This window comes from Ochotona curzoniae, unplaced genomic scaffold, assembly GCF_017591425.1.
Source record: "Ochotona curzoniae isolate NIBS_2020 unplaced genomic scaffold, NIBS_Ocur_1.0 contig_1274, whole genome shotgun sequence".
Classification (NCBI taxonomy): domain Eukaryota; kingdom Metazoa; phylum Chordata; class Mammalia; order Lagomorpha; family Ochotonidae; genus Ochotona; species Ochotona curzoniae.
This window is the reverse complement of record NW_024465023.1, coordinates 9097868-9119422: the sequence shown is the minus strand read 5'-3', so window position 1 is coordinate 9119422 and position 21555 is coordinate 9097868. Positions and strand designations below refer to the sequence as shown.

The window sequence follows — 21555 nt, the reverse complement described above, 5'->3', positions numbered from 1 at the left end:
AGGCCCCAATGGAATGCCCCATACACCATGTGCATCTGAGCATTCTGTCTACTGCACCATCTTCAGCTGCTGAGGAGGCCCAGTTCTGACACATGCATGCCATGATCAGAACACACATCTTGTCATTTTCCTGTGGTTAGAATTCTTCATCCAGTGGTTAATGTTGGAGTGCGGGGAGGGTACAGATGTCCCCAAAGAAACCTCGCCTGCAGTGACATCAGACCTGACTCCTTTGCCAGCCAGTGCAGGTTCTGACTCAATCACAGGCATTGATTTACACACGCACTGGTAGTTGCAGTTACTGGGTCTGTCCTGTCTCCTGTCCCATATCATTTGCAAATAGTGAATGCTGTTGCTGTGGCCCAGCCTAACCCTGCCCACCACACACTTGGACCTCACATACATCAGCAGGAATTGTAGCTCAGTTGGAGCAAGGCCCCAAACCCCCACCAGGCCTGCCTCCAGCCCCTGTTCCTGTGCATGCCGCTATGTGCAGCAGACTGGTGCAGTCTGTCCTGCATCCCATTTGGCTTTTATACACATCAATTGATACTGCAGCCTAACTCAGGCCAACCAACCCCACTTTCCAGCCTATACTTTTTTTTTTATTGTTAATAACATTGTATTAAGTAATACAGTTTTATAGGTACTGGGATTCTCCCCACTATCCAGCCTATACTTAATGCTGGCTGGTGCTATTGCCTGTCCAACCAGGTCCACCCCTACCCTTAGTTCTCTTGCTCATTAGGAGGAGTGCAGCCCACCAGAGACTTGCTCAGTTTCCCTACCGGTCCACTCCCAGCCCCAGATCTTGCACTTTACAGGCGGATCTGCAGTCTGGCTTGACAGGACTTGCCCACACTCCCAGCACTTGCCAGCTCATGCTGCAGCAAAGGCTGACCAGCCTGCACTTACTCTGGCTCATGCCTGCACCAGTGGATACAGTCGTTTAGCTCAGCCTTACTCTTCCCCTAATCCAGCTCACGTGCAGGGCAACGGGTGTTGTAGCCCTGCCTAGCCTGGTCTACACACCGTGTTCCAGATCTCACGCCCACCAGCGGGAGCAGTGACCCAGCAGGGTGTCCCCACTGTCCCTCTACCAGACTACCCCCCAAACTCCTGGGTCTTGCATGCGCTGGTGGATGCTCTGACCCAGTTTGACATGGCCTGTCTCACCTCGACATTTGCCGCAGGTGCTGTAGCCCACATGGCCCAGTGTGGGCCTGCGTAGTCTTAGTTCCAGCCCATGCTATTGGGTGTCGCAGACTAGCCCATCCTGCACTGCCCCCAGTCCGGGCCCTTATGTGAACTGGCTGGTGTTGTGTCCCAACTAGCCTGTCCTGCGCCCTGTCCTGGTCCTCAGAGCCACCCTCCAAACCTGACCCACATATATACTGGCAGGTGCTGTGACCTGGCCTGTTCTGGGCTGTTACCAGTCTTTGTTCTTGTTCTCATCTTCAGAGACTGCGTCCTGAAAAAGGAGTTCCCCAAGCTCCTCTATCAGGTCTCCCAGTGGCAAATCTCATACACTGGTGGAGCTTTGGACCAGTCTGACTCAGCCCATCTCCTGTTCTGTCAGGTATAGAGGCCTTGCCCAACTGGCACACTCCTATTCCGGCTCTTACTGTTGGGTGCTATGTCCCAGCCATGCCTGGTCCACCCCTGACCCAGTTTTCACATGGTTCAGTGGATGCTGAGACCTAGCCCAGCCCGTCTTGTACCTACCCTGGCTCTCATGAACACCAGTGGGTGCTGGAGTCAACCTCAGTGTGGTATACCCCAGACCCAGCCCACACTATGTCAAGGGATACTGCAGCCATGTCCAGCAAAGTTTTCTGGCCCAATCCAGGCTCTCATACTCACCAGTAGGAATCATACTCCAGTAGAGGCATCCCTTTAGCTCCTCGATCAGCCTGCTCTCAGCCACAGATCTTGCACATTCCAGTGGTTGCTCTGACGCCGCCTGGCCATCCAGCTCCCTGCTTGTGGCCTGAGAAAGCAGCAGAGAATGGCCCAAAGCCTTGGGACCCTGCACCCACGTGGGAGACAGGAAGCCTGTGACTCCTGACTTCGAATTGGCTCAGCTCTGGCTGCTATGGGCACTTAGACGGTGAACCAGCAGACAGAAGATCTCTCTACCTCTGCTTCTCTCTGTGAATCTGACTTTCCAATAATAATAAAACAAATCTTTAAAAATAATCTAAAAACTTAGCCTACCTTAGGAATTTAATTATAGTGATCAGAATCTAATAGCACAGTGTTCAATTGAAGATGAGGGGCTCCTGGGGTGGCACAGCAAGTTAAGCCACCACCTGCAGTTCTGGCATCTCATATGGCCACTGGTTCATGCCCCAGCTGCTCCACTTCTCATCCTGCTCCCTGCTAATGTCCTAAGAAAGGCAGCCAGAGGATGGCCCAAAGCCTTGTGATCCTGTACCATGTGGCAGACCTGGGAAAATCTCCTGGCTCCTGGCTTCAGATCAGCTCAGCTGCAGCTTTAACATGGATTTGGAGAGTGAACCATGGCATAAAAAAAATATTTTTCTCTTTGTTTTTTCTACTCTCTGCAAATCTGCCTTTCCACAAAAATAAAGTCTTAAAAAAAGAAAGATGGAGGGCAGCATAAGCTTCCTGAAAGAGTTTGCAATGTCCAAAGCTGAAGCAATCAATGGCACAAAATCTTGATGGAATATAGTCTGTAGAATACATATGCATGCACCCAAATTATTATAAATGATTTAATACAATTATGGAGGAAATTTCTTAGAGTATTCTTACATAATATTTTACAGCATAGTTCTAATTAGTAAATGCAGAAATAAGGGACATACAAAATGTGGCCTCAGGCCCGATGTGGTAGCCTAGTGTAGGTCTTTGTCTCACCTTCATATGCCCACAAGTGACCCACTGGGTTGCCATTTGTGTCCCAGGCAGCAGGAGTCCAAGAGCCACAGGAAATGGTAAGATCTAACCAGCCCTGTCCAAACTGCAGGACTGATTTTAATGAACATGTAGTCCAGGAAGGTTCTCCAGTATTAATGCAAGAGTTTTGGCTTCAGCATCCTCAGGCATCATCCCAGAATACTGCATCAGGGCAAGCTGTTGTACTCATTTCCTTTCCTCAGACATGCATGTGATGTGTCTGTCACAAGAAAGTGAGCCAATAGCTTATTGCCTTGCAAAGAAAATCAGAGAAAGCTGGCAGCTTGGGAAAACACAGTTAAGGTTTCAGGTCTCTGTCACCAACCTGTTTCATAAATAAGTTTTAGGTAGCTTGGGTGGTTCTCTTCTATAGATACAGCCCCAGTAAAAAAGCACATTGATAAGAGGGGCAGGGGTACTGATTCCAAGCAGGAAATGACGTGGTGAAGGGGTCTCTGGTTATGTTCATTCAGATCAGGGCTTTTAACTTCTCTCTCATGTTGGAAAATATAAGCATCACCTTGTAGTGACCTTAGGAGCAAGTTACCCAACCTCTCTGTGAGCTCATACTTAGGTGCCCCTTATAGAAAGTGCATTTCCTGGGCCCAGCGGTGTGGCCTAGCGACTCCAGTCCTCACCTTGAATCCCATATGGGTGCTGGTTCTAATCCCGGCTGCTCCACTTCCAATCCAGCTCCCTGCTTGTGGCCTGGGAAAGCAGTCAAGGACAACCCAAAGCCTTGGGACCCTACACCCACGTAGGAGACCTGGAGGAAGTTCCTGGCTCGTGGCTTCGGATCGGTGCAGCACTGGCCATTGCGGTCACTTTGGGGAGTGAATCATTGGATGGAGGATCTTCCTCTCTCTTTCTCCTCCTCTCTGTATATCTGACTTTGTAACAAAAATAAATAAGTCTTAAAAAAAAAAGAAAGTGCACTTCCTGCATACAAAGGAAAGAATATGAATCATTTTGATAAGATACAGAAAGACACTGGTAGATTTTAGTATAAGATATTTTCACAGATGTCACCTTGCATACTAACTAAATTATGTTAGGTCTGCTGGGATCACATTAGGTAAACCTAAGAATCATTTTATCTGGTACCTAGGGTGATAATGTTCATGTGCTTTGGAATTCATGGAGTCTCTGTTGTTCTGTCTGCTTGGTTATTAGTTTAAAAAATAAAAACAAAAACAAGAAAAAACACACCTGATCAGATTCTAGATTGAGCATTATCTATTCATATGTGAACTGTTAATAAATCATACGTCTAGATGCTGGACTTCATAATAACAGTAATACAGTATGTTTTTTCCCCCAAGTTTTATTTTTTGAGAAGGTAGTATATCCACACAGTGTAATCTGCAAAAGCTATGCAAGGACACAGCTTACTCCCTCCCAAGTCCATCCCCCCAGCTACCCACTGTCACAGCCCCAGGAAATCAGGGTCACCAGGTTCTTGTGCCTCTTTCCAGAGGTACTGAACACACAATTATACACTTGCCAGCTTTCCCTTTTTAATGTACAAATGGTAGCCTATTATAGTCACTACCCTGCACCTTGCTTTTCCTACCTAGTAATGTAACTTGGGAGATTATCTAACATGACTATTGGAGTGGTATCCAAGTTCTGTTTACTCATTCTTGTCTACCTTGAAGCTTGCTGTGAGAATACACCATGACTTAGGGGACCAAAATCCTGCTGTTGGCACTCAGACTGCTTCCAACCTTTTGTTTGCACAGCATGTTAACATCAGCATGTTAACCTTTCTGTATGTGGAATTACAGATCTAGAAGTGCAACTGTGGTTTTTCAGCTTTTGAATCCTCTTTGAGAAGAGTTTCTCCTGGACATGGCTATTCACTCAAGGTTCATGTAGGGGAAGAAACCAGGGATATATTTTCTAAAAACTTGGAAATCCCTTCACTTTCATACTTGTCAGTGAATAGGGGGTGGCTACAGGGTTACTCAGGGAAAAGTATTCTCTTTCCCCAGCACCCTAAAACTGTTCCTCCCATCAACATAGACTACTCTCTACAAATATGGATTGTCACCATGACTTGTCGCTGAGGCCCCTACCTCTTCCTCCTTGGCCCCTAAAGGGTTCAGGAGCCCCCTGAGCTGCTAACACACTGTTAAGTTTTGTGTCTATGGGTTCTGCACTCATGGTGTATCCTGAGCCTCAGCTAAGAGTCCTTACCCATGCTGTCGCACATCTGCAGCCTTGGGTTCATGTTTTCTCTCTGCCCAATTTTGTTAGAGATCAAATTTCTGTAGTTTTGGAGTAAGGAAAACACAGCTGACTATTCCTCTCCATATTTAAACCATCATCAGTCAGGACATACTTTGAAAACACAAATTAAATCAATACAACTTTGCTTCAGTGTGCAGTGAGCTTTGACTTCCGGGTGGGGCCTCTCCCATGGGCCTTTTTCCCCGTGTGAGTTCTCTGATGAACAATAAGGTTTGATTTTTGGGTAAAGGCTTTCCCACATTCTGTACACTTGTAGGGTTTCTCTCCAGTATGAGTTCTTTGATGTACAGTGAATGTTGACTTCTCTCTGAAAGCTTTGCCGCATTCAGTGCACGCATAAGGTTTCTCTCCTGTGTGCGTCCTCTGGTGTATTATGAGCTGTGACTTCTGACTAAAAGCTTTCCAACAGACAGCGCATTCATAGGGCTTCTCTCCTGTGTGGATCCGCTGATGTATAATGAGCTTGGACTTTTCTCTGAAGGCTTTACCACATTCATTACATTTATAGGGCTTTTCTTCTGTATGAGTTCTTTGATGTATAATGAGATAGGACTTCTGGGAAAAAGCCTTCTCACATTCACTGCACTCGTAAGGCTTCTCTCCGGTGTGACCCCTCTGATGCAGCATGAGATAGGATTTCTGGGAGAAGGCTTTCTCGCATTCATTGCATTCAAAGGGCTTTTCTCCTGAGTGAGTTCTCTGGTGTACACCAAGGTTTGACTTTTGGGTAAAGGTTTTTCCACACACGTCACATTCATAGGGTTTCTCTCCTGTGTGGGTTCTCTGATGAACGATGAGGGTTGACTTCTCATTGAACGACTTCCCACATTCACTACACTTATGAGGCTTCTCCCCTGTATGGGTTCTTTGATGTATGATCAGAGTCGACTTGTCACTAAAAGTTTTCTTGCACTCATTACATTCATGGGGCTTCTTTCCTGTGTGAGTACTATGATGTAGAATTAGATCAAGCTTCTGTAGGAAAGATTCCCCACACTTGGTGCATCCGTAGGTTTTCTCCCCTGTGTGGGTTTTCTGATGGACAATGAGGTTTGACTTCTGAGTGAAGGCTTTCCCACATTCATTGCATTCGTAAGGTTTCTCGCCTGTGTGAGTCCTGTAATGGATGATGACAGTTGACTTTTCTCGGAAAGCTTTCCCGCATTCAGGACACTCAAATGGCCTCTCTCCGGTATGAGTCCTAAGGTGAATAATAAGCTGAGACTTCTGGCTAAAGGCTTTCCCGCATTCAGTACATCCGAAAGGCTTCTCCCCTGTATGAGTTCTCCAATGTACGATGAGGTGGGACTTCTTGCTGAAGGTTTTCCCACATGCAGAACATTCAAAGGGTTTCTCTCCATTTTTAATTCTCTGATGTAGACTAAGGCCTTTCTTTAGTTTGAGGGTTTTTCCGCACTCTTTATAGCCATAGGGTTTCGCTCCAGGATTTGTTTTCTCACACTCAGCATGGAAGAATAATTTTGTACATCCTCCACTATCCGGTTTCTTTTCAGCAGAGCTTCTAAATAAGCCCAAATTATCTATCATATTATCTCCAAATAATTCATATTTATGGGGTTGTTGTATTGAAGCAACAATGTCTGAATGCAGATAAAGTGTGTTATCAAACTCATTACAGTCAGGACTACTCCTTGCAGTGAATGTTTGCTTGTCAGGGAATCCAAATTGCATCAACACACATTTATCTTGGTAATCCTGCTGCCACCTCCTGATCTCTTCATCACCTTGGCCAACCTCTTCTAGAAAAAAAAAAAAGTGAAAGCAAACATCTTTACACTCTGGCGTTCTGATATGAATGTTTCTTAGAAATGTCCTACTACGTGGAAAGACATTTTCATCCCATCAGCATTCCCAGAGACAGTCTTTTTCAAAGCTCCAAAATCTCATGTTGAATCCTCAGCCTTTCTTACCCCTACTTCTGCATCATCTCTGACCTCCACCAACTCTGGGAACCTATCTCCCTTAATCTTTTTAACTACCTGACTTACACTCTTTTCAGCAAGATAGAAATGCAACAGTGTCATAACTGGGCTTAAGGCTTAAACCAACCCTGAATCCATTCTCAGTGAAAAAACAGAAAAACCTAGAAAAACAAGCATGACAAAAAAAGAGAAACAAACCTAAAATTATTCCTTAATGTGGGTGTATTTATACGACTATGCAAGCTTTCATTCACAGCACTTTAACACCACCTCTTCCGCTCCTGCCCACTAAAACTGTGGTTTTTATTAACTCCACGCCAGCTGTCATGTTCCATCACCACATGGCCCTGTTCTGCATATTTTGCTATATTTAGAATCTAGATAACTTTAAAGAAGCATTTCAGTCCTTTGAAAACTTGATTTTTAACTTCTGAAGTGCCACTGGTGCTTGCTTCATCCACTGCAACATGCACATAATCTCACAGAGATAAAAGAATCAGAGGGATGTGTCAAAAAGACAGAGGTACTAGCCTGAAGGAATTCCTTCTAGCTGAGGACAATAAATGAATAATGACAGGAATGGATGTGGAAAAAAAAAAAAAAAACAAGAATCAGTCATCTTCATAATAATTGATTCAGGTGAAAAAAATCAATGACTGCTAACACCTTTGGGATGTGAACTGGATATTCATACAGTCAGGCAGTTCTTCAAAGTATTAGACATAGCACACTGATATAAAAATTCCAATACTGTGTATGAGAGAACGCCAGTTAATGGAAAATGGAATTAAAACGTAAGAGTTATTTTGGTACAAAAAATCTGAAATCCATGCATAGCTTTTTCATACTACATATTTTCCATGAACTTTTCAGACTCCCCATATATATGTAAAAGGAAACCAGAAAAACTCTATGCTCGAATATTGCTAGGATTATTATTTCTAATAGCAAAAAAAGAATGGATAAAAAAATCCCAGTGATTTATCTACACCATGGAACATAAATCCTCTTATAAGGGGCAGCATATGACAGTCAGCTGGGCAGCCAGTTGCAATGCCAGCATGCCGTGTGAGCACCAGCTTGAATTCCAGCTGCTCTATTTCTGATATAATTCCCTGCTAATGTGTCTGAGAAAGCAGAAAAGAGCCAGAGTGCTTGGTCCTCTGCCATCCACGTGGGCAATCCAAATGGAGTTCCAGGCTCCTGGTTTTAGCCTGGCCCAGTCCAAGCTGTTGCAGATACTTGTGGAGTGAACCTGTGAATATATGGAAGATCTCTCTTCCTCTAACTCTGTATTTCAAATAACTTAAGTCTTTAAAAAAGAAATGAAATTCTGATGTATGCCACAACATGAAAACAGAAAGAAACCAGGAATAAAAGCTGACATTTTGAGTCTATTGATGTGAAATGTCCAGAACAGGCCAAATCACAGAGACAAAGTAGATCAGCGACAGGCAGGGAATGGCAGGAAGAAGGGATGGCAAGCACCTGCTAAGAGTTCAAGTTACTTTTGCAGATGAGGGCTGCAGAACTGAATATATGAAAAACCACTTTTAAAAGGAACATTTTATGGCCTATGAATTATCTCAATAAAGCAACTTTTTAAGCAACAGAAAATTTTAAAACAGAAAATCTAATTTTAGAATGGTAAACCTGCAAATATATTCTAAACTGAAGTATCTAAGGCTGAACCAGAAGAATGGACTTGGGTAGTCCACTTGGGAATTAAGTATCAGAGTCCAGGCCTGTGACTAACATGGGCCTGGCTTCAGACAAGCCAGTGACAGATGCGAGTCCTAGCAGGGGATGCTGGCACTTACACATGAGCCAAAAGGAGCAGCACAGAGACTTGCAGGTAAGTTTCAACTGAAGCGGAGTGGTCCATGGAGGAACACCTGTCTTAATATCTGACAGCATTTCTCCAGAGCCCAGGCCAATCGTACTTACCCAGAGAGCTCCAAATTGCGATTTTTCCTTCTGCTGGACACAGCTCTCTTGCTTCCAACCTGAGAATGAGGTCTGGTTTGGGGTCCTGCTGGCCTGTGAATGAGAAATGACAAAGATACCTCTTTGGTCTCTTAGAGTCTCTGAGACAGAGGGAACCTGCAGTCCTCGGGGCAACACAAGGGATCAACACATGATAAAGGCCAACCACTTCACTCTAGGTTTCAAGGTTGTAAACACCTTGGTCAGGAGAGAAAAAAGGAAAAAGAAAAAAGAAAAAGCCTCTACTGGACAGAATCATCCTAAACAGCAAAATTGCCCAAAGAAGCCATTCTTACCCATGGAGACCAGGTGGCTGTAGGTCTCCAGCATCACATCTCTGTACAGAGTCCTCTGTTGAGGGTTCAGGTACTGCCACTCCTCCTGGGTGAAATCCACAGCTACATCCTCAAATGTCACAAGTTCCTGCAACAGTACATTTCTTTTATCCAAAATGATGACCACAGCTGATTAAGCTGCCACTTGCAACACTGGCATCCTGTATTAAGAGTTCAAGTGCAAGTGCTCTACTTTTTTTTTTTTTAAAGATTTATTTATTTATTTTTATTACAAAGTCAGATATACAGAGAAGAGGAGAGACAGAGAGGAAGATCTTCCATCCAATGATTCACTCCCCAAGTGACTGCAACGGCCGGTGCTGCGCCAATCTGAAGCCTGGAACCCAGAACCTCTTTTGGGTCTCCCATGCAGATGCAGGGTCCCAAGGCTTTAGGCCGTCCTCGACTGCTTTCCCAGGCCACAAGAAGGGAGCTGGATGGGAAGTGGAGCTGCTGGGATTAGAACCGGCGCCCATATGGGATGCTGGGGCGTTCAAGGTGAAGACTTTAGCCACTAGGCCATGCCGCCGGCCCAAGTACTCTACTTTTGATTCAGCTCCCTGATAATGCACTTAGAAAGTTAGGATGATAGCCCAAGTACTTGAGTCCCATCACCCACCTGGGAAACCTAGAGGGAGTTTCAGGCTCCCAGCTTCAGTCTGGCCCACAGTGCTGGGTGTTGTGGCCAGTTGGGGAGTGACCCAGTGGGTGGACAGTCTGGCCTCTGCTGTTTTTCAAATAAAATATTTTTAAAAAATGCTCATCACCGAGTGATGAGGACAATTGAATGTAGGGAAACTTCTGACTGGGTTTTCAGTTCACTACAATCACTTAATACAGCATGTCTATTTCACATCAAGATAGTGACCTACTCTGTGGAAGAATCTCAAATCACTGTAGAAAAACTATTCCATTAAATAATGTGATATTTAAAATGATAGAATATTTATCTCAAGGACAGACCTTCTAGTGGAGCTAAAAAGAGAATCCAAATATCAAAGGCACCTGATTTATGACCAAGTCAGCTTAGTAACTAATAGGAAGATGTTTTTAATTAATGCAGATGGGTTACTGGATATCTATATGGAAGGGATATTAAATGTATTCCCTCTGATCATATAAAAAAATCAGCTACAACAAGGATCTACTACACGAGGGGCAGGATCAGGACAACTAGGCAGCAAGCCTAGGGGCACAAGCACGAAATTCTATTTGCCTCACTCTGGCAGTCTCACCACCTACCACCAAAAACACTTCCTGGACATTCTTCTCCCTACCAGGAATACTGAGGGGCCATCAAGAGGCCACCTCCATCTCCTGGCACTAATGCAGTATGACAGCAAGGAGCAGCACACCTTCTACCCTGCCCTCCCTCCCCTGACCATTGCAGACACAGGGGGAGAGTGGAAACATCGCTCTCACCTCCCTGCACCCCACCCCTCCACTCTCTCCATCCGCATCAGGGGCTCACGTGGCTCTGCAATCCCCTCACCTTCTTAATAAACAAATAATGAAAAAATATATGGAAATAACCATTTATTGAAAAACTTGTTAAAAAAAAACAGCTAAAAATAAGCTGTAGCCTAATATGAGAGTCTATAAAGGAACTGTATGGTCCTCTATTTTCCACTGCTTTGTCTCCTGCCCTTGCGAGAACATAGTAACTAAAGTGTTCTGTAACCGAGCGGGCTGTGTTGTTCCCAGAAGCCTTGAATCCAAGCTTGGGACTTGAGCATTAAGGCTGTAGCCCAAAACACAGAGAAACCAGCTCTGACCCTGAGCCAAATCCCTGAGACTCTCTCATCAAGCTCTACATCCTTGCACCTCGGCGTGCACATGCCTAGGAAGGACACACTTCCTCTCACTCTGTTCTGAGGACCCCGCAGCTATCTGAAGTAAGCTCCCGTAATAAATGCTTTGGACTGAGAAGGCTGGCTCTCAGGAATTTTCCTTGGAATCCCAACAGGGCCCATTCCTTTGCAAGGTACTCCCCCATCTGGCTTTGGGGAAACCACAACTGTGAGCTCAGTGGGTCAACACAATGGAGAAAAAAATGTTTTCAAAAGCTTAGGAAAGGGAAAAAATTCCAAAGCCAAGACATGACAAGCACCACTCATAAAGCAAAATCCTTGTGTTATGAACATGAAAGTAGGGCACTGAAAAAGGCAGGCCACAGATGGGGCCGTCATCTGCCACAGTCACAAGGACTAACTAAAGGCATCAGATGTGGACCATATAAAGCAACGACCAAGGAGACTGGACAAGAGAAGTCAATTGGTACACCTCACTGAAAACCAAACAGCCTACAAACATAAAATGTACCCAACCACTTTAGCACCCAGGTAGACAAAAACTTAAGCCACACCGAGATTACCAAATACGCACACACCAGAAAGGTTACAACTGTGCAGTGTTAATATATCAGAATGTTGTATTGAAATGTGAATGCTATTAAGAAGGTAAACTGGAATACTCTTTTTGGCAAAACCGGTTAATTACTAAAGCTAATGATTTGCAATACACCATCATTCAGCGATTCAACTCCTATGTACAATTTTACACTTTCGAGAAAAGCATGCATATGTACTCTAGAAAACAAGCACAACGATGTTTATAGAAGTTGTAATGTCTTCCTAACACCAAATCATGGAGGGTAGGGGGAAACCAACCTGTGAACAATAGAATAGGCAGGTTGTGGCATAGTCATTCAATGGAAAGCTGTGTGGTAATGACAACGAATGAACTATCACTTAGCAGTTGTAAAGCAGGTTCACTGTGCACTGGTTACCAGTAACAAAGACAGAACATCCATACGCAAGGTACATGGAGTGACTTGTTACTTACGCAGCAAGGGATAATAGAAGCTCATTGCGGGCTGGTCCCCCAAGGAAAGCTGCCCTGGTGGACAGTGTCTTGTTTGTACATGCCCCACCTGCTCTGCAAAAGTATGAGGCAATTCAATGGAAAATGTTCGTCTGGAACAAGTGGATATCCAGAGGCCAAAAAAGAAAAAGAAACCCTAAATCAACACCTTTAATATATGTGAAGCTTAAAAAGGGTCAAAGACCTAGCAAGTGTAAAATCTAAACCTATAATATTTCTAGAAGAAAATTTGGGAGAACATCTTTCTAACCTTTTTATATTTTTTAAAGATTTATTTCACTGGAAAGGGAGACATATAGAGAGGAGGAGAGACAGAGAGAAAGATCTTCCATCCCTGGCTCACTCCCCAAGGGGCCGCAATGGCTGGATCCGATCCAATCCCGAGCCAGGAGCTTCTTCTGGGTCTCCCACGTGGGTGCAGGGTCCCAAGGATTTGGGCCGTCCTCGACTGCTTTCCCAGGCCACAAGCAGGGAGCTCGATGGGAAGTGGAAAAGCTGGTACATGAATCAAAGCCCACATGTGACCCTGGCACATACAAGGTGAGGGTCTAGCCATTGGGCCACCTTGCAAGCCCCAACCTTTTAAATTTTTTTTTAAAGATTTACTTATTTTGATTGGAAAGCTAGATATACAGAGAGGAGGAGAGACAGAGAGGAAAACCTTCCATCTGCTGATTCACTCCCCCAAGTGGCCACAACGACCGGAGCTATGCCAATCCAAAGCCAGGAACCAGGAGTCTTCTCTGGGTCTCCCACGCAAATGCAGAGTCCCAAGGGCTTGGGCCGTCTTTGACTGCTTCCCCAGGCACCAAGCAGGGAACCAGATGAGAAACGGGGCTGCTGGGACACTAACTGGCACCCATACGGGATCCTGGCGTGTGCAAAGCAAGAACTTCAGCTACTAGGCTATCACGCTGGGCCCTTACATTTTTTTAAACAAGTGTTTCTTAGACATGACATCAAAACTCAAGATACTGCCGACAGAGTGAAAAAAAAAAAAACAATGGAAGAAAAGATACTGAAATCAAATACTGGGCAAAGAACTTAGGCTAATAAAAAGGACTCAAAATTTAAGCAACAGGCCAAAGAGGTATTTTACTGAAAAAGACATACAAATGGCAAATAAAGAGACACTCAACATGAGTATTCAGAAATGGATGGCAAACAGAGTGAGACCCACTGCCACACCTGTTAGAACTGGGGTTCGGCGGTGTGTGAAGATTCCAGGGCAGGTGTGTGGAAGCTTGCTTCTGCCAAGGGCTATGTGGATATTTGTAACATCACTGGCAGGCCATTAAAAAAATCAACTTGGCACTTGCACAGTAGCACAGCTGTCTCGGCCTCTACCTGCAGCACTGACATTCTATATGGGTACTGGCTCATGTCCTGGCTGCCCTACTTCCGATCCAGTTCCCTGCTAATGTGCCTGTAAAAGTAGCAGAAGACGGTCCAAGTACTTGGGACCTTGTACCCATGCAGAAAGCCTGGGGGAAAACTCCTAGCTCCTGGCTTTGTATGAGCCTGGCTCTGGCTGTTGTGGCTATTTGGGCAGTGATCCAGGAGATGAAGATTTTCTCTCCCCATCTCTTCTTTCTGTATCTCAGCCTTTCAAATAAAATTTTTTAAAAATCTTTAAAAAGCAGAAAGTGATCAACTTAAAAATTAGCCTTCTACAGATGTATTGAATTTCAAGTCCTGCCTACTGTTGCCTTGGCAGGGCCAGAGAAAACAATTCCACAGGCCTTATACAACCTGCAACAGGACTTTGGCTATCATAGGTAGGAATGCAAAACTGGGTTTTTCAGTTGTTTATGAACCATAACATACTAGCATAAAGTACTTGCAATGCCAATCCAAGATATGCAAATATTTACTGCAGGAAATGAAAACTTATGTAAACCTTAAAACCTACACACAAACATTTATACAACAGCCCTATTTTTAATCACCATAACCTAAAGACAACCAGAATACCATGTTAGTGAATAAACAAAGAACTTGGAAACCATTCACTGTACCATAACTCAGGATTAAAAATGAAAGAACTAATAATACCTACTGCAAGAGAGATTCACCTCAAACTGCATGTGCCAGACACAAAGGGCTACCTACCATATGATTGTATTTCTATTAGAAAGGCAAAACTAGAGACCAAAAAGTCATCAGAGACTGCTTTGGGCTGGAGTACAGCAAAGGCTTCATTATAAGGGGTCACCCACATGATGTGGTAATAATTACATAACTGTATGAGTTTATCAAAACTAGCAGGCCCAAACATTCAAACAGCTCTATTTTACTATATACAAATTATATCTTATTTTTTGTTAAGGGAGGGAGACACAGAAAGAAAGGCACTGGCATGGTGGCACAGCACATTAAGCTATTACTTGTGACACCTGCATTCTTTATTGAGAGTACCAAATCAAGTCTAGAGGCTGCTCTGCTTCTAACTAGCTCAGCTCCCAACTCATTCATCAAGGAAAGCAACAGAAGATGTCTCAAGTACTTGGGGCCCTGCCACCCATGCAGGAGACCTAGATAAAGTCCTGGGTCTTGCAAGCATTTGGGGAGTGAACCAGCAGATGAAAAATATATTCTTTCTCTTTCTCCCTCTTTCCTTTTACCTCTCCTCTCCTCATCTCTCTACTTGCCACTTCCCTGTCGCTGTACCTTTCTAATTTCATTTTAAATAACTTCTGGGTTAACCAAGAATCATTTCATCTATACATATCTTATCATATATCCTCCAAAAACTATACAGATCAACATAAAGAGAAAAAAAATACCAACTATACCTTCAGGATGTACAATTTATACTAGAAAATGACTGTTGTCACTTGAGTCACAGTGGAAGAAAACGTACTCAAATATATTTCATATTTATATGCAACATGAATTCAAATACATGAATATTTATATATTATGTAAATACTTTTATATTTGCATAATTATCTATAAGGGAAAAAAGAACCAAACTCCAGCCCAACTTTCTTCTAAACTTCCACCATAAAACCTTTCTGGACCTTGAGGAGGGCCTGAAAAACCAGTGAAGATGACAGAAGATGGCAGTCGGGAGCATGAAGATGAGCTATAACCATGCTGAGAAAGTCTCATATGAATAAACCTACTGAAACACTGGCTAACATATCAGAGCACCAGGTATGAGAAAGGTGTGCAGGGCCCAAGGTGGCAGTCACAATAAAGAGCATCACTTTTGAGAAACAGTAAAAAGGAATGAGGAAGCAGAAATCAACATGGAAAGGGTAACTTCAATAATCCAATCCATGCTGTTTTTTTGATTGATTGTTTACTTTTTTGGCTGTATCCCATGTGTTTTGATGTTTTTTTATTTCAGTTTGGTTTATTCCAAATAATTTCTTTTCTCTTGTCGAATTCATCACTGGCTCATGGATTATACGATGGCATCATTTTTCCCAAGAGACTTTTGTGTTTCCTTTCTGTCACCCATGTGTTATTTACTCAGCGGTGCATTTTTTTCATGGTGCTGTAATTTGTTGTTGATGTTGTTATTGCTGTTGTGGCTGTTCTAACTCGTACTAGTTGCTGACCTTGCTTCATGGCTTCCCACTTATGGAAATACATAGTGATGGAGTACCGGGGTCTATCATATACAGATATGGGGGTATAGTGGCACATGTATCCCTGCTTCCAGAAGAAAGATGGATTCCCAGTGAGATTGTTGGACACATGTAGACAATGGGATGCTGGACTGTCTGATACTGTCTGTACCAACAATGTCGGGGTACACTTAATTAAGAGACTGACAGAATTATGATTCCTTATGAAGGACTACACTACTGTAACAAAATGGGAAAATCTGATGGGGGTGGGAGTTTGGGGAGCAATCCCAGCCTATACGAAATTGTACCACACAATTCAAAATTCCAAATACCACACAACTTCCCACAGACCCACAAATTCATATGCAAACACCCCATACTTACGACCCCTATGCCGTCCACATCCCCCACGGACCAACCTCCCCCCCCCCCTTTCCGCTCCTCCCCCAAACCCTACAGTTTTCATACGGCTCCCCCCCGTCATCCCGCACGCCTTCTTAACCCCCCCCCCTCGTCCCGTAACAGTCAACCACCCTGCCCCCAAGAACCCGCCATCCCATCACGACGACCACCAACTGCTACGTTTTCACCTATCTTAACCATACCTCCGCCACATATCTCCACCCCCATCCCCATCCACTCAGAGAGCAATTACATTCTGAAAGATATCCAACGATTGTCTAAAGCTGACTCCATCCCCCCCTAAACCGGTGTCCCCCCACCACACGCCCCCATTCCCCCGCCCCATACCCCCCCCCGCAAGGTACCTCCCCCCCTAATCCCAGCCCACAGTCCCACGCCCGTAAATACCCCATCCCTCCAGTGGTAAATATTTGAGACAGCCCCGTCCCCCGCTCCCCCCTGCTCCACCTGCTTCAATGCACGGCCACAGCCCATGTTCCTCATGTACAAACCTGGTCCCTGGTCCCCGGAAGAGCAGAGATCTTCATAAATTAATGTGTGTCTGCCTGGCACACAAACCCAACACCATCTCAGAGCAATCAACACTACTCAAGTAACATCCTCAGGACATTCCTCCCCCCAGCAGGGTCCTGGTATGAAAACAGGGGACTCTGTCCCTTGCTAATGATGTGATTTGACAGCAAGGAACAGTGAAGCATTTCCCTGTTCTTTGTGGTCAAAGGGGGGGGAGAGTGGGATCTTTTTTGTCACTCACCTCCCCCTGCCAATCCCGCCCAGATTCCTGCATGGGTATGAGACCCCCCCTCTATGTAGCAAACACTTAAAAATAAGTAAATAAAAGAAAAATTTTTAATAATGTGTGTCTGTTCTAATTTGCGGGGCTACCAGAAAGTCGAAAACAAAATGCTATTCTGTTTTGCCTACCTTGGAACTCAGGCTGGAAAAGCAGCAGGTATTGCTCTAAAAGGTTGCAAGATAAAACAACCTGCAGCCTATAGTGAGTGATGCCATCCAGACACATGAAAGCACTATGGGCAGAAAAGCTTAGAAACCACATATACATTCAGTACAAAACATGTAGTCGCAAACCCAAGATGACTATAACCTTTCACCTTGGGCTGACCTGAGGCTGAATGCAAGAGTGACAAAGTCCTGGAATATCCAGGCTCCAGCATTTAGCCAATTTTCAAAGACTAAAAGAGATGTTTGGCTTCTGTGGTTCACTGGGTTTTGCTTGTGTTTTAGCCCATAGCATCAAAGATCTAAAACCACAATCAGGATGAAAGTGAAACAAACAAACAAACAGAGAAACAAGATGGCAGCATAGGGTAAGGACATGTTAAAAACAGAATCATTAGGCAGGGTGAAGCAGACATGACAATCTCAGGAAACAGGAAAGGACAAGCTGATAGCAGAGGGACAGACCTGTGCACACAGGGAAGCAGCAGACAATGGAATGATGTTGCAGTGACCAGATACCCAGGTGGCGGTTGGCAATCAGCAATCAGAGCTCCACCAGCTTCCAGGTGGGAGGGAAGTTCACCAGGAGCTCAGGAGGTGAACCCAGGCACAAAACTGCCCGTCCTACTAATTTGCTTGATTCACACATGAGCAGAAGCAGAGTGGCAGAGTCCAAGCAGGAGCTGCAGGAACAGGGTGGATTTCATGGCTCAGACCCCGACCGGTGGCACATTGAGTGCCACTTTGTGTACTGAAAAAGGCTGTGGGGCTGGAGGAACACCAGCAAGCTGTGCATGCACTAAGCCAGGAGTGAGTTCATTCCTGGCTCGATACATTGCACTGGTCCCACGGAGAAAACAGTACCAACTTGGCATCCTACAGGTAACACCCAAGATAGGTCCGGGTGGCCAACAGACCTAACGATGAGCAGGCTCATATCCTCACCAGTGCCACAACAGGAGTCACTTTGTGTACTGAGGAAAAGGCTGGGGGCGGGGGAGGATGCTGGAGGAACAACAGTGAGCTGCACATGCCCGGAACCAAGAAAGAACTCACTGTTAGCTCAAGGGAATGCACTGGTCTCACAAGTAAAATAGTACCAACTTGGGATCCTACAAGTTCCACCCAAAATAGGTCCAGGTAGCGTTCAGACCCAATGGCCTGCAGCAGGTTTCAGTAAGAGCAGCACCACTGAAAACCCAACAATTAAGGATGGCTGGTGTCTCCCTAACTCCAGGCACTGCTTGAACCAGGAGTGGGAGAAAGGCCGTGCAGGTAATAGTGCAGCTGCAGCACAGGATCACAAGGAGTGGAGAGTGGTGAGCCAGGAGCTGGGGCTACGGAGACCATGGTGGAAGTCAAACACAAGAGCCCAGGACTGAAGCTTGCTGGAGGGAATGTCACAAGTGACTGTAGAGAATCGGGTACTGAACACAACCAGTAAAATGGACCTGTAACCAGCGGACACCACAGCTTAAAAATCTGCCCCAAGGAGAGGAATCTGCTAACCAGAATAGTGATGACAAAGAGCAAAAGAAGAGACAGAGGCACAATAAATATCACTGATGAATTCCCTGTGAAGGAGCAAAAGCCACTGCCAACTTCAGAGTTAACTGAGGAAGACATCAAGGAAATGGGGGATAAAGCTTCATAACAACAGCAAGAAACCAGAGGAGTCCAAGTAATTCGAGGAATATGTCACAGGAAATAGCAGCAGTGAATCAAATGAAAGCTGATATATTAGAAATTAAGAATGCCTCAATAACAGAATGAGTGAATGGCATGCCCAGATGCACGTGGAGGATATGGCAGTCCACTGAGTCCTGCAAAGGACATCTGGTATCACAACAGAGGAAGGAGGACAAAACAAATTGATCAACTACCCTGCCAGACACTGACAGCAAATATCTGGGAGAATAGACTCTAAGGTGGATTATGTCAGCCGATGGACCTTGGAAGGATTTCCTCATCCTTAGCTCAGTGAGACTGACAGCGTTTCAGAACAATTGAAACCACTTAAGCATAATCCTTGGAGCATGCTCCACATCAGAGATCCTGAGATGACATCGGGTGGCCCTCCCCAATCCCCTGGTACTGATGTGTCTGGGAGGTTGGGTGTGGCTTCTTCCCATATCTGCTCCCTTCCCTCAGATGCAGGAGGAACAAGAAGAAAAATTTAGAAATGATGGTCTCATCCACTTTCCCCAAATCCTTGATCTTTCCCAGCCTGATCAACTGTATCATAAAAATTTAAAAAAACAAAAACAAAATAGTGAGTGGGGCAGCAGAAAGAATCTCAGAATTGGAAGCCATTTCCTTCAAAAATGGGGGAAAAAATTAAAAAGCTGGAAGCAAAATTGAGTCAAGCTAAGAAAAATATTCAAGAACTAAGGGACACTATTAAGTACAGGCTTAATATAAAGAGTTACGGAGTTCTAGAAGGCATAGAATGTGAAGCTGGGTTTAAAATGTATTCAGGACCCTGGTGAAAGGTACAAGCGACTGAGCACACTGGCTCCTTTGGGGAAGGAAGGCTTGGTGGGCTTCTGGGACAACTCAATCCTGGAGGCCAGGTTTTTTGACCCACATGGGTACCTGTAGCCTGGCAGCCAGGCACCAAAGGTGCAGGGTGAAGGCCCTTGGTCCCCCTGGGGGCGTACACTCAAAGGGTCCTGATTTATAGGGGGATGAAGTGATTGCAAGGGGGCAGTGGGAGATGACCTTTGGTTTTTATGCCCAGGTTAGGAAGTATAGCTGAGGGACTTCTATAGACAAGTACACAACATGTGTATGTATGTATGGGAGCCACACCAAAGTGGTTTGGAGGGGAGAACAAGAGTGAGAGAAGATGGTCTGTTAGCAGAATCGGTGGGGGCAATGTGGGCTCACCTCTATGGAACTGCAATTTCTACTGGCTACTCCTAGAACTGCGGATGGGGTCAGGCCTTGCTGGGAAGCTAAGGGGGCACCCAGTTGGGGGTTCCACTGGTGAGAACGAGAGTAGGACTGAGGGCAGCAGGCATGGCTGTACATGGCTACAGATTACCGGCATGGGTGTGCACTGGGATGGTGGAGTGTCAGATTGGGCTTAATTCCAGTCCCCACTGGTACTCATGAGAGCCAGTTTGGGTATAGAACAGGTCAGACTAGGTCTTGACTCCCACTGAACTGCATGAAAGCTGTGTCTGGATGCAGACCAGGTAGTGTTGCACTACAACAACCAGCAACAAGAACCAGAATGGGTGTGGCCAGTTAAGCAAGGCTATAGTTCTCAAGGTCAACCTGAGTCAATGACCCTCTGCTATGCATGAGAACTGCCACTGGGAGGAGACTTGATGAGGAAGCTTGAGAAACTCCTTCATTGGGACACAGACCCTACAGGAGTGTGCAAGAAGCAAGGCAAGGAGCAGCCCAGACGATGCCAGGTTACAGTACCCGCCAGCATAACATGTGGATCAGATCTGGGGACAGATCAGTCTGGGCCAGCATACAACACCCACTGGCAGATCTGAGAACCAAGGCAGGGGGCAGGAGGAGCCAGATCAGGCCAAAACATCAGCCAGTTCACATTAGGACCAGGACAGCAATCAGGCTGGACTGGGATAGGCTGCAGCACCCACTAACAGGAGCTAGAACAGGGGGCAGACTAGACTAGGCCAGGCAGTGCAATAAGACTGTGGAAGCTCAGGTGAGGTGAGTCACGCCAGCCAGGGCCAAGTGGGGCCAGGTTTGTGAATCCCAGGGAAAGGGGATCTGACAGGGCTTGGGTATATTGGCTCAGGCCATGGGGCCCACGTATGTAGTGGGGGATGGGTTCCTGAGTCCTGGGGACAGGGGAACTGGTGGGGTGTGGTTCACCTGGCCCAGATCCTGGGGCCCACCTGCTAGGTGCGGGTTGGCTCTTCCAGAGATACCTTACAAATAATACATAAAGCTCTTATCTTGACAGAGAAAAGGAATAACACCTACCAAAACTAAAGGCAAACATGGAAAACATCCCAATAAAACAGCAAAAGAATACTAAACCAAACAATGAACCACCCATGGCTAAAATGACAGGACCAAATTACTACCTATCGATATTAAGCCTGAATGTAAATGGCTTAAGCTCACCAATCAAGCATCATACATTAGCAGACTGGATCCAAAATAAAACCCATCTATCTTGCCTATAGGAGACACATCTCACCAACAAAGACAGCAGAAATTGAAAGTGAAAGGATGGTAAAAGACATTCCCGGCTAACGGAAAAGAAAAATGAGCTGGTAT

The 21555-nt window shown here is 45.2% G+C and overlaps 1 protein-coding gene across 2 annotated transcripts in view; it reads right to left on the bottom strand.

Annotated features, from left to right (window-relative positions):
• Positions 1-4150: 4150 nt before the first annotated feature.
• The window catches only part of LOC121168831 (zinc finger protein 182), a 33845-nt gene continuing 16440 nt past the window's right edge, over positions 4151-21555 (bottom strand). Inside the window, exons 4-6 of one of the 2 annotated variants that reach the window (XM_040999232.1) lie at positions 9401-9527; positions 9066-9158; positions 4151-6935 (exon numbers count right to left, since the gene is read on the bottom strand). In XM_040999232.1, coding sequence (XP_040855166.1) covers positions 5302-6935; positions 9066-9158; positions 9401-9527 — 1854 coding nt within the window. In that variant the 3' untranslated portion in view covers positions 4151-5301. The remainder of the gene's footprint in view (positions 6936-9065; positions 9159-9400; positions 9528-21555) is intronic. The other variant, XM_040999242.1, reaches the window with a different exon arrangement.